The sequence below is a fragment of the Bos grunniens genome, chromosome 17, assembly GCF_055505025.1.
Source record: "Bos grunniens cultivar Pamir isolate PY7600 chromosome 17, Bosgru_T2T1.0, whole genome shotgun sequence".
Classification (NCBI taxonomy): domain Eukaryota; kingdom Metazoa; phylum Chordata; class Mammalia; order Artiodactyla; family Bovidae; genus Bos; species Bos grunniens.
This window is the reverse complement of record NC_141181.1, coordinates 47293209-47306646: the sequence shown is the minus strand read 5'-3', so window position 1 is coordinate 47306646 and position 13438 is coordinate 47293209. Positions and strand designations below refer to the sequence as shown.

Sequence of the window (13438 nt, the reverse complement as noted above, 5' to 3'; positions counted from 1 at the left end):
TAGATGAGGAGACGACACTCAGAAGGATTTAATAACCTATCCAAGGGGGTCCACAACATAGGTGCTTGTGTGAAGTAGGAAAAGGTGAAACCTCTCAGAGGGGAACACACCATTTGCTGGAATGAGATTTGTGCAAACTGGAGTAAGGGGCAGACACAGATCCAGGCCAGGAAGGATAACTTGGGAGTAAGGTAGGGGCTAGACTGAAGCCCGTTTCCCTCCAAAGCTAAGTGACTTTGTGCAGGTCATATCTGCATACCTGAACAGGGTACTGATGACCCCACTTGGATGTCATACAAGCAAAACTGGGATCTCCTGACCCCAAAGCCTTTTGACCAGTGCATCAGTTAGGGCCCAGCCAGAGAAATGGAGCCTACAGTAGGAGATGGAGACTTATTGTAAGGCAACAGCCTACATGGTTTTGAAGGCTGCTGGCTGGGCAAGCTTGAAATCCACACAGCAGGCTGGAAATCTTATTCTTATGACCTTTCACCTCTTTGGATGAGGCTCACCCACATTATTGAGGATAATCTCCTTTACTTAAACTCAACTGATGAGGAATTTCCTGTGGTCCAGTGGCTAGGACGGCACTTCCATTGCAGGGGTCATGGGTTCAACCTCTGGTTGGGGAACCAAGATCCCACATGCTATAATATGGCCAAAAGAATAAAATAAACTCAACAGATGGTGAACTTTGATCACTTCTATTAAAATACCTTCCCAGCAGGTTTTTCTGCAACCTCTGGATGCAGGTTTCATTGAAAAGCAGGGGATGATAGTCTGGCCCAGTGGACCAGTATATTTCAACTTTGCCCAGCCAGCAGCCCTCAAAACCATGTAGGCTGTTGCCTTACAATAAATCTGTATCTCCTACTATAGGCTCCATTGCTCTGGCTGCCTCTAATTGATACACTGGTCAAAAGGCTTTGGGGTCAGGTGATTGGAGACCCCAGGTTTGCTTCTATGACATCTGAGTGGGGTCATTAGTACCCTGATCAGGTGTGCAGATGTGACCTGCACTCAAGTTGACCATCTCAACCACCTGCAATTTCTCTTTTTGCTGTGTCACAGGCATTGGGCTGCTAAGGTCTCTGGTCATTCCTCTCCATCTGGGGGGGTGGCCCAGACTTGTCTGGCTTCCCCTTCTTGTCCCAGTGTAATTAGTTATATGGGACACTAATCACACATAAACCAAGCCCTGCTAGCTTTTTTTTTTTTTTAACCCTCCTGGAGGATCTATAAAATCTACTCCTTCCTTCCCGTCCCATCTTGTAAGCTCTGGTATCTGGCCTCTTCTGCTTCTACTATCAGAGGCTGAAGGGCAATGGAAGGAAGTGATGGGGAGCCTGGCTTCAGGGTCTGCTTGACGTCTTCAGTCTTCTGTCTGAGTGACTTAACCTCTTGGAACTTTAGTTTTCTTCTCCGCAGAATGGAGATAACAATAGTCCCAACTAAGTGGGGTTGTAGCCAGGATGAAAAATGTCAGAGTTTCTAAGGGGCTGAGAACAGTGCCTGGCCAGTGACATGTATTCAATAAACAGGGGTCACCATGGTGATCGGAAAGTTGAGGATGCTTCTCTGGCTCACTCATTTCCTCCTGGTCCAGGCGGCATCTCTCCAACCTTAGTCCTTGTGATGCAGCCATCCAGAGCCTTCCATCGCAGAGGGCATCTCAGGACGGACCGGTCCTTCCCACTGCCTACATACAAGGGAACAGGAGTGGGGAGGTTCCTTAACATCTTGAAATTATTTTCAATTTGTTAATATTACCTAGTCTTTCAAGAATGAAGGAAAAATAATATTTTCTAATATTCAAGAAAAAAAACTGAAGCTCCTCTTTCAGCTGCAACCTCAGGGCCAATCCAGCTTTCTGAGTCCCTCTTCAGCATGTAGATAGGTCAGGAGCAACTTCAGCATCTCCCAGCCATCAAGAGGGGCACGGCCTTTTGTGTAGGATATCAGTGTGGAAAATAGTCACCCTTAGAATTATTGAAAAAACATGCATCAGGCATGGTTCTTGGTTCTGGAGCTGCAGAGAGGATTAAGTTTGGAAATTCAACTTCAAAATTAGATTTTGATCAGTATAAAATAAAAAGTTATAATAATTTAAATATCTCTTCAAAAATATTAGATTTTGAATATGTATATGAATTAATGTATGTATATTTATATTATATAATTAGATTACATATATAATACATGTATATTAGACAGAAGAAGAGAGAGAAAGGGAGACAGACCAACCAGCAGACAGAACTGTCAGAACAGAGAATCTTTATTCTTCAAGTCACCATTCTCAGCTACAAGAACAGGCACAAAGAACTTCCCAAGTGTTATTTTAGAGAAAAAAAAAAGGCCGGGGTGGGGGGCGGGTTTGAAATGTATGCAGGGACAGAAAAACTATCTTCTCTACCCTGTTCTGGACCTTAGAGAAAAATGGGATTTTTGCATTTGAATTGTCATTTACAAGGAGGAGAGCAGAGCAGGTGATCTGAATGAGTTTCTTTTCTTGCCGTGAAATACACAAGGGAAACTTGAATTGTTTCTGAAAGCAGCAGAAATTCATCACTGAGTTTCAGATCTAGGCTGGAGGGAAAGGAGAAGCAGCCGTCCTGGAAAGAGATCTGCAGCAGCTGAAGGTGGTTCCAGGGGGAGGAAGGGACTCCGCAGCTGTGTCGCCAAGCCCACCCCCCATTGTTGCTTCCAACTTGTCAGCTGCTTATTCCTGGCTAAATTCAAGGAAGAAGCAGGAAGCTATGAGTGTTAGCAGTTCAGTCTGGAAAGAAAAATCCTCGTAAGTGGAGGATGCTCGTAATGGATGCTATTGGCAAACCATCTTCCCTTCCAACCGGTGAAAACAAAAGAAGAATTTAACAAAGAAAGTCAAAAGGCAACTGTCCAGAGAGTTTATACACTGGCTAATCCCAGTGCCAGACACTGTTAGAAGCACTTCATGAGTTGCCTCACTTAATCCTACCCCAGATCTTATAAAGGAGGTGTTGGTATTATCTTCATTTTATAACAAAGTTCAGAGAGGTTAAGTAACTTGCCTGAGGTCACACAGCTGAAGAGAGGGGTAAATCAACCCAGGAACCTCCCACGTGGTGTTTCCTCCACTTTTTCTTCACTGTTTGTGACCCTAAAGAGTCCCTTCAAATGCAAGAAAGTGGAACATCAAGATGATAAGAAAGTGGCCAATGCCTTCCAATTCAGGAGGAAAGGGAAAAGGCCATAAACCAGGCCTTTATCCTTTTACTGGGCACTGACATGATACCCAAACAGGGCCTTTTCCGAGAGTCCTGAGTTTCTGTGCACCAGAGGCAGGCAGGGCAGTGGAGAGAGTACAGAGCCCACTGCCTGGTTTTAAATCCTGACTTTGTCCCTCATCTGCCATATGGCCTTGGCAAGTGACTCTTAGACTCCCACACTTCCGTTTCTCCTCTCAAAAATGGGAATCTTCCTACAACCTGCTTTATGGGGTTACATGAGTCATTTCACATAAAAGGCTTAGAACACTGCCTGGCATGGGTCAAACGCTCAATCAGTTTCCACTCTTATTAGCACTTCATTGTGTTTAGTCGCTAAGTTGTGCCTAACTCTTTTGTGACCCCATAGACTGTAGCCTGCCAGGCTCCTCTGTCCATGGGATTTCCCAGGTAAGAATATTGGAGCTGGTTGCCATTTCCTCCTCCAGGGGAAATTCCCAACCCAGGGATCAAACCTGTGTCTCCTGCATTGGCAGGTGGATTCTTTACCACTGAGCCCCCTGGGAAGACCTAGCACTTAATTGACATACGATTGTTGGCTTGTATTATTTTAGTTCTGACATGACATGTCATGGACCCCAACCCCTGCTCACGAATGTTATGCTCTGTTGTATCCTTGATGGTGTTCTTGCCTTCCATTGCTGCTCTCCTGCCATCATTGTGACAGCCGCTGTGAACCCAGCGCTTGTTGATATAGCTCTAAAAGCCTCCTGGTGTATTATAGCAGCATCCTCCCTGTGCCCTGTGAGGTTGCAACCCCACCGGTGCCCATTTTTCAGGTGAGAAAACTGAGGCATGGTGACAGGAGGGAACTCTTCCTGGGTCGCCGGGCTAGAATTTGGGGGTAGGGATTCAGACTCCAATCTTACAGTCACCACCACTGGTTAGGGGTACCCACAATTTGGGCCAAGTGGTTTCAGATTCAGCCGATGTCAGGGCGAAATCAGGAGGCTGGCTCTTTTTCCCTTTTTTTAAGGCAGGACCAGGCTTCTGAGTGCCCCTGCTTTGTCCCTGAAGGGAAGGTTTCCTCATCTTATCTGCCTCTCTCACCTGTGCAGGGGCAGCAGCCTGGGGTGGGGCGGGGGGCGGAGCTGACCTCTTTCTTAGCATCCCTCCTCCAGACAGGCGCAATGAAAGGGTCCCAGGGTGGAGGCGCAAAGCAGAAAGGAAACAGATGGGAAGGTGAGTAATTAAATCAATATATACCAAACAGCCAAGGGAAAGGGAAAAAGAAGCAAAGTAATTATGTCCAAAAATGAAGTTTGAGCTCGAACATCGTGCATTCATTTCCAAAACACTGTTTCTTCAAGCTGTTTGGAATATAAATGCAAAACAAAATAAAACACACCCCCTCCCAACACACGTATGCACGCACACATACAAGAATGCTCTTTTGTTTCATTTTCCTGGAATGCTGTGATTTTTCTTCCCGTAGACTTCTTCCCCCTTCCTCCCGCCTCAAAGCAGCTCCTTACAGAATTACAGGTTTAAGTACTTTTGATAGGGGCCAGTTCTGTCAGAGGCAAAGGGTCAATTTGTTTGTATTTTACAGCAGACATGTGCTAAGCCTTTCCTATATTTTAAACAGATAATGTCCTTGTAATTTGGAAGCACTTACATGGAAGGCGGGCTTTGTCCCCTCTTTCAGTATGTGTGTCGCTCTTGCCCGTCTCTGTTGAGATGAAAAAGAAATACTGTATCTTTAAATTAGGAGGCACTGAATAATGAATCTTGGGCAGTGAAAAGGCTAATGCCATGTGGAGGAGAAGGAGTTTAATCTAATTTAGTTGGAGGGTGTCTGTCTGCAGTGTTGTTTTTTGGAGTGTGGGAATAGAGGGGTAAGCTGTCCCCTTGAATGGTCCCTCCAGCGCCAGAAGCAGTGGGGAGCCGCGTAGACGCCAGTGATCCAAAGCCGGGCCTTGAAAGGGGGATTAGAGACAGGCTGTGATTTGCAATTCACACTAATGCACCCTGTGGAACCTTTGGTAATATTTCAAACCACATTTCAAGGGAAGTGGCCTTAAAATCGCTGCCTAAATTGTATTGGAGCAACAGAGGACCCTCCAGTCATCCGTTTTATGATGTGGATGCTTTTCTGTTTGTTTCTTGCCGCCCCGCCCCCACCCCAACATCCTCCGTCGAGTGTTTTTAGGTGGAATGAAAAACTTTGTGCCCGGTGAATTTGCCGCAGCTTGTGTGGCTTCTGGGGTGGTACACGCTGTGTGTGTTTTCTTTAGTAAGTATCCCTTCGGATGACCAAAGGTATTTTCTCCTAGGAGAAAAATGTGGGGTGGGGGTAAGGGGAAAGAGCATGCCTGCTTGCTTAGAAAACAGAATTCTCAGTGCCTGTTTTTTTTTTTTTTCCCTTCCTAAATCTCATAATAAGCTTCTGCAGAAACATAACCCTAGATGGAATCGGGGAAAAAGGCACGTTTTGGTATCAGAGATCCCTCTACATGTCAGACCATTATTAGCATCGCATTCTTACTTGAAAGGAGAATCGGAAAAGTGCTGATGAAATACAAATATTGATGATAGTAGAGGATAAAAGAAGAAACATCAGACTCATTTTACCAGATCATCAAATGCCAATGTGCTGAGAAGAGATGCTCCAAGCAAGAGTTCCTAGAAAAACAGAGATCACCTGAACCACTTTCTACCTTCAACCCTACAACACGCTTCTCTTTCTTTTCCTAAGCTGTGCTGATAGTCTACAAGTTTACTCTTGTAATTAGCTTGTAACATGCTAAGTCTATGGTTTAATTTTTCTCTACCACTGAAAGAGTTGGTACTTGTTATCTTAAAGAGATTACTGTGGGTTTTCTTGAATCTCATTTTAGAACATCTCACACAGAGCTCATCATTTCCACTGACTATAACGTCTTAAGAGGAAATACAACTTTGATTTTTAGCAATATCCCTGTTAAGGTCTTTTCAACTTTGGAATTTGCTAGGTGATGAAACTCTGCCTCTCTCTCAATCTCCTTCCATCCAGAAATACTTAGCTCTCGGTCAAAATACTGCCTGACTGATGAAATCATGTTCCTGTTCAAAACCTTTTTCTTTTTCTGGGCAAACATTTGCAAGAATTTGAAGGTAGTTAATGTTTAAGAGTGTCTCTCCCATATACATATATTTTTAGATAGTTGGTGTATAAAATATATATGTGTATATATATATATTCCTTATCCTTGCATGTTATTTGAAATCATGTTTAATTATAAAGTTTCATTAAAAACCTTTGCTCAAAATTTTAGAGGCCTAATAAGATTTCCATTAATTTAAACATATCACCATTCCCACGACAGCCCCAAATGCTTTCTTTTCCCCCTTTCATCCATGGTTAAATATGTAAATAAAATGTCTAAAGTCATTCTTCAAAGAAGACAAAAGAAAAAAGAGCTGAGGGGAGAGACAGCCATAAAATTCCTCCCAATTCTCCATAACATTTGCCAGAGGGGGGCCAGTTGCCAGCCAGAGCTGAGCAGCAGGGAACCCCGCCGCTCCTTAGAATCACACATCTCAAATCCCACACACAGGAAAAAAAAATAAAATAAAATATCTTTTCAGCTGGAGCCATCAAAAGGGCCTTTTCATTTATTAGTTACAGAGTTATCTTGCAGTTGGTGATTTCTCAGAGCCCTCATTTTTCTATCATAATGTCTATTTGTTGGTTTCCATCTCAGCTGGGCAGAGAGAAGCACTTCTGCAGACATTTTTTTTTTTTTTCTTCTAAAAAAAGGAGAGAAGAAAGCAATCTGAAGTGGTTATAGCGAAAATAATGGGTCTGAACATGGCTGAATTAAAACAGCACATAAAAGATCAATTAGGAGATGCTTTCTCAAATAGCTCACACCCCTGGCTCTTGGTATTTGGCACTGTCAGTGACTCTTCCCCATGTCTATTTTCAGAGTTTCTGAGGGAAGGAAAAGAAAAGGAAAAAGAAGGAAAATGATGTCCAAGGCAGGAAACTGGCAAGAAAAATTCTGGAATCTTTTTAATGAAAAGGTTCGGAAAATAGCTCACTAGATTAAAAAAAAAAAAACAAAACACAAACACAACTATCTTAAGAAAAATGACAGCCTTTAAAAAAAGCATCTCGGAGAAACAATCCAGCTGAAGGCAGCTTGTTCTGACTGTATTAGCGTTTATTTACCTCGACCCTATCCCCATCACTCCCCCCCCCCCCCCACTTTCTACCTCACCCCCCACCTCCTCCAACACCTCACAGGGAGATCCAGGGACACTAATTCAGTGCCGGGTGCAAATTCCCAGCCTCGTTCTTCTCTGTTTGCTGAATGGATGGATGGATAGAATAAGTGGGTATGTTTTAGGTTTTGAGTTCTCCCAAGTTTCTTATTAGATGTAAAATCATACGACTTGTTTCAAACAAAAGCCAATATTCTAAAAAAGCCTTTCAGAGGAAGCGCCCCACTTCTGCCACCGCTGACAAAAAGCTTCCCAGGGGACGAGCGACTGGCAGGAGCATCTCCTTTCTGGGCGCTTCCTAGAAATAACCGGGCAACCCGCAGCGCCAGCGGCTCCTGCAAAGCCGGGCGGGGGCGGGGGGTGGGGTGCGGTGGGAGTGGAGAGAGCAGCACCGACCGCCAGGGATGTCTGTGCGAAGCGCACATCCCTTCAGAGTGCTAACCTCAGAAAGGGAGGAAGAAAAAGGAGACCCCTGCGCACAGGGCCGGCTCCTGTGACCTCTCCTCCGGCTCGGTTAAGTCCTCCAACGGACCCCCTATGCGTGGTCCTGGGAGTTTCAGGGAAACTTTCAAAGATTCCGACCTCGAGAGCGTCTAAGAGGAGAGAGACCCGGCCACCTCCGAGGGGTACTGTTTACTGAAGGGTTAATACGGGAAGCCAGGTGAAGCGCTTCTTTGGAAGTGGGGCGTGGGCATCCGCGCCCACCGCGCCCGCCCAGGTTCGGGTGTGTGTGTGTGTGGCCTAAGTGACTCTGTCCCGAACTCGCCCCCATCCGAAGGGCGTGCTCTAAGGGCACTGGGCCGGGACACTCCCCCACTTTTTAAGAAAACTGAGCGAGGCATGGGCGTCTCCCCTTTCCCGGGGAGTTGGGGACCCTCGAAAAGAGCTGACTCAGCGCCCTCCCACCTCCAACTGCGCAGCATCCCGCGGGTCCGCAGTCAAGGAGGGAGCAGGCCGGGCAAATCACTCGCCAAATAATATAAATACCCGACGAGCGAATGACTTCCTATAATAAATAAACTCAGCCGCCTAGAAGAAATTACCAGGCCTGCCTGGCGCGAGGCCCCTCAACTCAGCGGCTCTGGTGGGGGCGGGGGGTCACCCTTCTACAAACCAAGCCCCCGGCTTCCCGAGGCCGGGGGTTAGGGGGGGGTGGGACCTCAGAGTCCTAGGAAGCTGCCCGCCCTTCCCCCTCCCCGCCTTCTTCGCGGAGACCTCGGAGCAGCGGCCCTAAAATCTAGATTCCCAGAGCCCCTCCCCCTGCCCTTAGCGCTTCTCTTTGAAATTTCAAAGAGACCCCCCTCCCCGGAGCCGGAGCCCCGACGCAGGCCTGGTAACTCCGCAGCCTCGGGAAGATGCGGGCAGCTTTACAAGCTAAGGGGCCACTTTATGGCCGAGGCCATAAAACGCAAATCCCACCTCGCTTTGAAAGCTGCCTCGGCCGGGGACCCACCATAAAAATCAGGGGAGATAAGCCCCTAGCCTGACTTAGACCAGCCCACCCCTTCCTCCGGCCAGTCTCCGAACTTCCAGTAACCCCGGCGCCCTTGGGCTGCGGGGGACGAGGCCGGGGGCGCCCCGAGAAAGGGAGCGCAGGCGGGGAGGCGACGGGAGGCCAAGTTGGAGGCTGGCGCAGAAGGCGAAGGAGCAGCGGGCGGGACGCACGAGAGGGCGGCGACGCGAGGCCGGGGGCCGGGGCGGTGGCAAGATCTGGGGGCCGGGCGCTGCGCTTTCTCATGCAAAGCAGCGGCGGGGCGGGGCGCGCGGCACGGGGGCGGGGCCTGTCAGCGCTCTGCTTTTTCCCACTTTGCCTGTTTGCGAGACTGCTCAGCCCGGGACCGGACTCCGAACGGCTGCGGGCCGAGCCGGGCCGAGGCCGGCGCGGGGAGGGCGGAGCCGCCGCGAGTCGCCGGCTCCGGTGCGCCCGCGCCGCCCGCCCTCTCCGCGCGCTCCCACGAGAAGCCAAAGTTTGCGGCGGCGGCGGCCGTGAGTTGCAGCCCAAGCCGGTCGCGCGCCGAGAGCTGCGGGGCTCCTCTCGCTTCCCGGTATTGTTCGCAAACTTTGCTCCTCTCTTCAGCGGCTCCACCTCGGCGGAGGCGGGCGCGGAGAGCGGGGCCGGGGGGCGCTGTGCGCACCGCTCGGGCGGGGCTGGGCTGGGCAGGGCGGGCATGGGCGGGAGCCGGAGCGGGGACGAGGAGCCGGGGCCGGCAGCCCGAGCCTGGGAGCGGCTGCTCTGAGGGCGGCGGACCTCCCCGCCGGGGCACCTCCGACGCCACCATGCAGCGTCCGGGCCCCCGCCTGTGGCTAGTCCTGCAGGTGATGGGCTCGTGTGCTGCCATCAGCTCTATGGACATGGAGCGGCCGGGCGACGGCAAGTGCCAGCCCATCGAGATCCCGATGTGCAAGGACATTGGCTACAACATGACCCGCATGCCCAACCTGATGGGCCATGAGAATCAGCGCGAGGCCGCCATCCAGCTGCACGAGTTCGCGCCGCTGGTGGAGTACGGCTGCCACGGCCACCTCCGCTTCTTTCTGTGCTCCCTGTACGCGCCCATGTGCACCGAGCAAGTCTCCACCCCCATCCCCGCCTGCCGGGTCATGTGCCAGCAGGCCCGGCTAAAGTGCTCCCCGATCATGGAGCAGTTCAACTTCAAGTGGCCCGACTCCCTGGACTGCAGCAAACTCCCCAACAAGAACGACCCCAATTACCTGTGCATGGAGGCGCCCAACAACGGCTCTGACGAGCCCGCGCGGGGCTCGGGCATGTTTCCGCCGCTCTTAAGGCCGCAGCGACCCCACAGCGCGCAGGAGCACCAGCTGAAGGATGGGGGGCCGGGGCGAGCCGGCTGCGACAACCCGGGCAAGTTTCACCACGTGGAGAAGAGTGCGTCGTGCGCGCCGCTCTGCACGCCCGGCGTGGACGTGTACTGGAGCCGCGACGACAAGCGCTTCGCGGTAGTCTGGCTGGCTGTCTGGTCCGTGCTCTGCTTCTTCTCCAGCGCCTTCACCGTGCTCACCTTCCTCATCGACCCAGCGCGCTTCCGGTACCCGGAGCGCCCCATCATCTTCCTGTCCATGTGCTACTGCGTCTACTCGGTGGGCTACATCATCCGCCTCTTTGCGGGCGCCGAGAGCATCGCCTGCGACCGGGACAGCGGACAGCTCTATGTCATCCAGGAGGGCCTGGAGAGCACGGGCTGCACCCTGGTCTTCCTGGTCCTTTACTACTTCGGCATGGCCAGCTCCCTGTGGTGGGTGATTCTCACCCTCACCTGGTTCCTGGCCGCGGGCAAGAAGTGGGGCCACGAGGCCATCGAGGCCAACAGCAGCTACTTCCATCTGGCCGCCTGGGCCATTCCGGCCGTGAAGACCATCCTGATCCTGGTGATGCGCCGGGTCGCGGGGGACGAGCTGACCGGCGTCTGCTATGTGGGCAACATGGACATCAACGCCCTCACCGGCTTCGTGCTCATCCCCCTGGCCTGTTACCTCATCATCGGCACTTCCTTTATCCTCTCGGGCTTCGTGGCCCTTTTCCACATCCGGAGGGTGATGAAAACGGGTGGGGAGAACACGGACAAGCTCGAGAAACTCATGGTGCGGATCGGGGTCTTCTCCGTGCTCTACACGGTGCCGGCCACTTGTGTGATTGCCTGCTACTTTTACGAACGCCTCAACGTGGAGTACTGGAAAGTCCTGGCCACGCAGCACAAGTGCAAAATGAACAACCAGACTAAAAACCTGGACTGTCTGATGGCCACCTCCATCCCCGCGGTGGAGATCTTCATGGTGAAGATTTTCATGCTGCTGGTGGTGGGCATCACCAGTGGCATGTGGGTCTGGACATCTAAGACGCTGCAGTCCTGGCAGAACGTTTGCAGCCGCAGGTTCAAGAAAAAGAGCCGGAGAAAACCGGCCAGCGTGATCACCAGCAGTGGAATTTACAAAAAAGCCCAGCATCCCCCCAAAACCCATTTGGGGAAATATGAAATCCCCGCCCAGCCTCCCACCTGTGTGTAAATGGGGCTTGGAGGGATGGCAGGATTGGAAAACTTTCCCAGAGAGGATTCAGTGGCTGTCAGAGCCAAAACATGGTGCTTTTCTCTGTTGGTTGGTTGCTTGTTTTTTGTTTTTTTTTTTAATAAAAGTAAAAGAAAAAAAAATAAAAAGTTTTTACTCTGAAATTCAGGATGCTGTGATACACTGAAAGTCCAAATGTACTTAAAGGGCATGGTTTTTGTCTTCTGCGAAGGAGAGCCCTCCCAGTTAAATAGCCTCTTGTGTAACTAATTTGTGGTAGCACAGTTGATTCAGGCCCCCAGAAGAAAACTTTTGTTTAGAACCTTCCATAAATATACATCTGTATGTTTGAGTTGGCTTTGCTATCCATTTACAAATCAGGGAAGAGATAACTTCTTTGCAAATTAAAGAGCCTCTGCTGAGTTGCAAAGAGGGAGAGAGATGCCATCTCTTGCAGGCTAGCCATCCCAGGGGCCCACCCTCAGAAGGCCGCTTGTAGACAGCAACTACTGTGCAAACAGGAAGAAAGAGAAGGCCTGACAGCTCAGCACGCTCCAGTGGATGTGGAGTCCCTTAAAATAGACTCCAGCCTCCACAAATGGGTCTTTCTCCCAGATAGAAACTTCCATCTAACCTCGTATTGGTACAGTGCCAACGATGTGCAATACATTTCTTTTTCTTTCCATAAAAATCAAAAGAGAAACAAGTATTTTGCTGTAGTAAAGACAACAAAAGAAGTATGCTAACAAAAGAACTAAGGGGCCCAGCCCTCAGAACCCTTTTAGTTTTACAGTTTGTGGCTTTTTAATGGAAACCAAGCCTATGTGATACACGTTTGGACTGATTTGTAGAAGGGTTGGGGGGGGGGGCGGAGAGGGGAGAGGGATGATTCAAAAGTGCCCAAAGGGCTTATTGACTCTTTCTATTATTAAACAAATGGTTTCCATGAATAGAGCCCAGAAGCCTGTCTACAAAAGGTGGAGTTAATTCTCCTCACCAGGAGGTGCCAGGAAAGAGTGGTCTTGCTGGTGTCTATTTGTCATATATGATATTTTTCATGCTCCACTATTTTATTAAAAATAAAAAATGTTCTTTAGTTTGGTGCTGGTCCCTTGTGTGTTGTGACGGGACCCTTCTCTGAGTGGGAAGAACAGAGAAAACTTTCTCCCTCTGTTTACTTTTCATGCAAATCCCGAGTGTGCATTTCTGTCTACAGATCATTGGTTATCTCTGTGAAATGGCAAATGGACAGATCCCAAAGTGGGCAGAATGATTTAATTTCAGGCTGCAGAGGAATTACATGCAGGAAGCGGGTATGGTTGGAAGTTGGCTCTGACTCTGGGTGGCAGGATGCAAGGGCCGCCCAGTTTTAGCCCAGTTCATTAAACAGCATCTTGGATATTAAGCATGGATACAGGCTTGTGCCCCTTGACTAGCGTCTGGAGAATGGATCCAGCCAATTAGGAGAATTAAATCAGAGTAGGGCTCCGTTGACCTGCTAAAGTCAAAGTGTACAGAGAGAAAATGGTATACAACCATCCAAAGTATGCTGGTTTCCCACAAACACCTGGACACATTTACAATACAGATTGTAGATCAGGATAGGATAAAATAATCTGCTAAGGGTGGTGAGTCATTAAGGGGAAGCTAATCAGCTTTGTGCTTCATTGTGCTTGCTTCTCCTCCGGTATTTGCTGCCTAAGTTGTGTAGCTGTAAAGATTTGAAGTGAGTCAGAGTCAAGCTGGTCTGGGGCACAGCTAAACTCAGGTTCTAACCAGAAGGACCCAAGGGCAGAGTTTGGACCAACTGCTGTGGGAATCTGATAGAACAAACCCAGCCATCCCTGGGTCATCCTGATGTCAAGCTCCAGGCTGAACAAAGACCTCTTAAGAATTTGGAGCATTTATTAACACTTATTAATGATGGACAGAAGCCTGCA

The 13438-nt window shown here is 49.5% G+C and overlaps 1 protein-coding gene and 1 long non-coding RNA gene across 2 annotated transcripts; one reads left to right on the top strand and one right to left on the bottom strand.

The window, feature by feature from the left end:
- Positions 1 to 688: 688 nt before the first annotated feature.
- Positions 689 to 4283, bottom strand: LOC147355300 (uncharacterized). The gene is made up of 3 exons (XR_015144421.1): positions 4165 to 4283; positions 3047 to 3150; positions 689 to 1695 (listed from the first exon to the last, which is right to left on the bottom strand). It is a non-coding gene; the product is annotated as an uncharacterized LOC147355300 (long non-coding RNA).
- A 4996-nt stretch (positions 4284 to 9279) lies between these two features.
- On the top strand, positions 9280 to 12594 carry FZD10 (frizzled class receptor 10). The gene has a single exon (XM_086347268.1). The coding sequence runs from the start codon at positions 9753 to 9755 to the stop codon at positions 11496 to 11498; it is 1746 nt and encodes a 581-aa protein (XP_086203394.1). The 5' UTR covers positions 9280 to 9752; the 3' UTR covers positions 11499 to 12594.
- Positions 12595 to 13438: the final 844 nt, after the last annotated feature.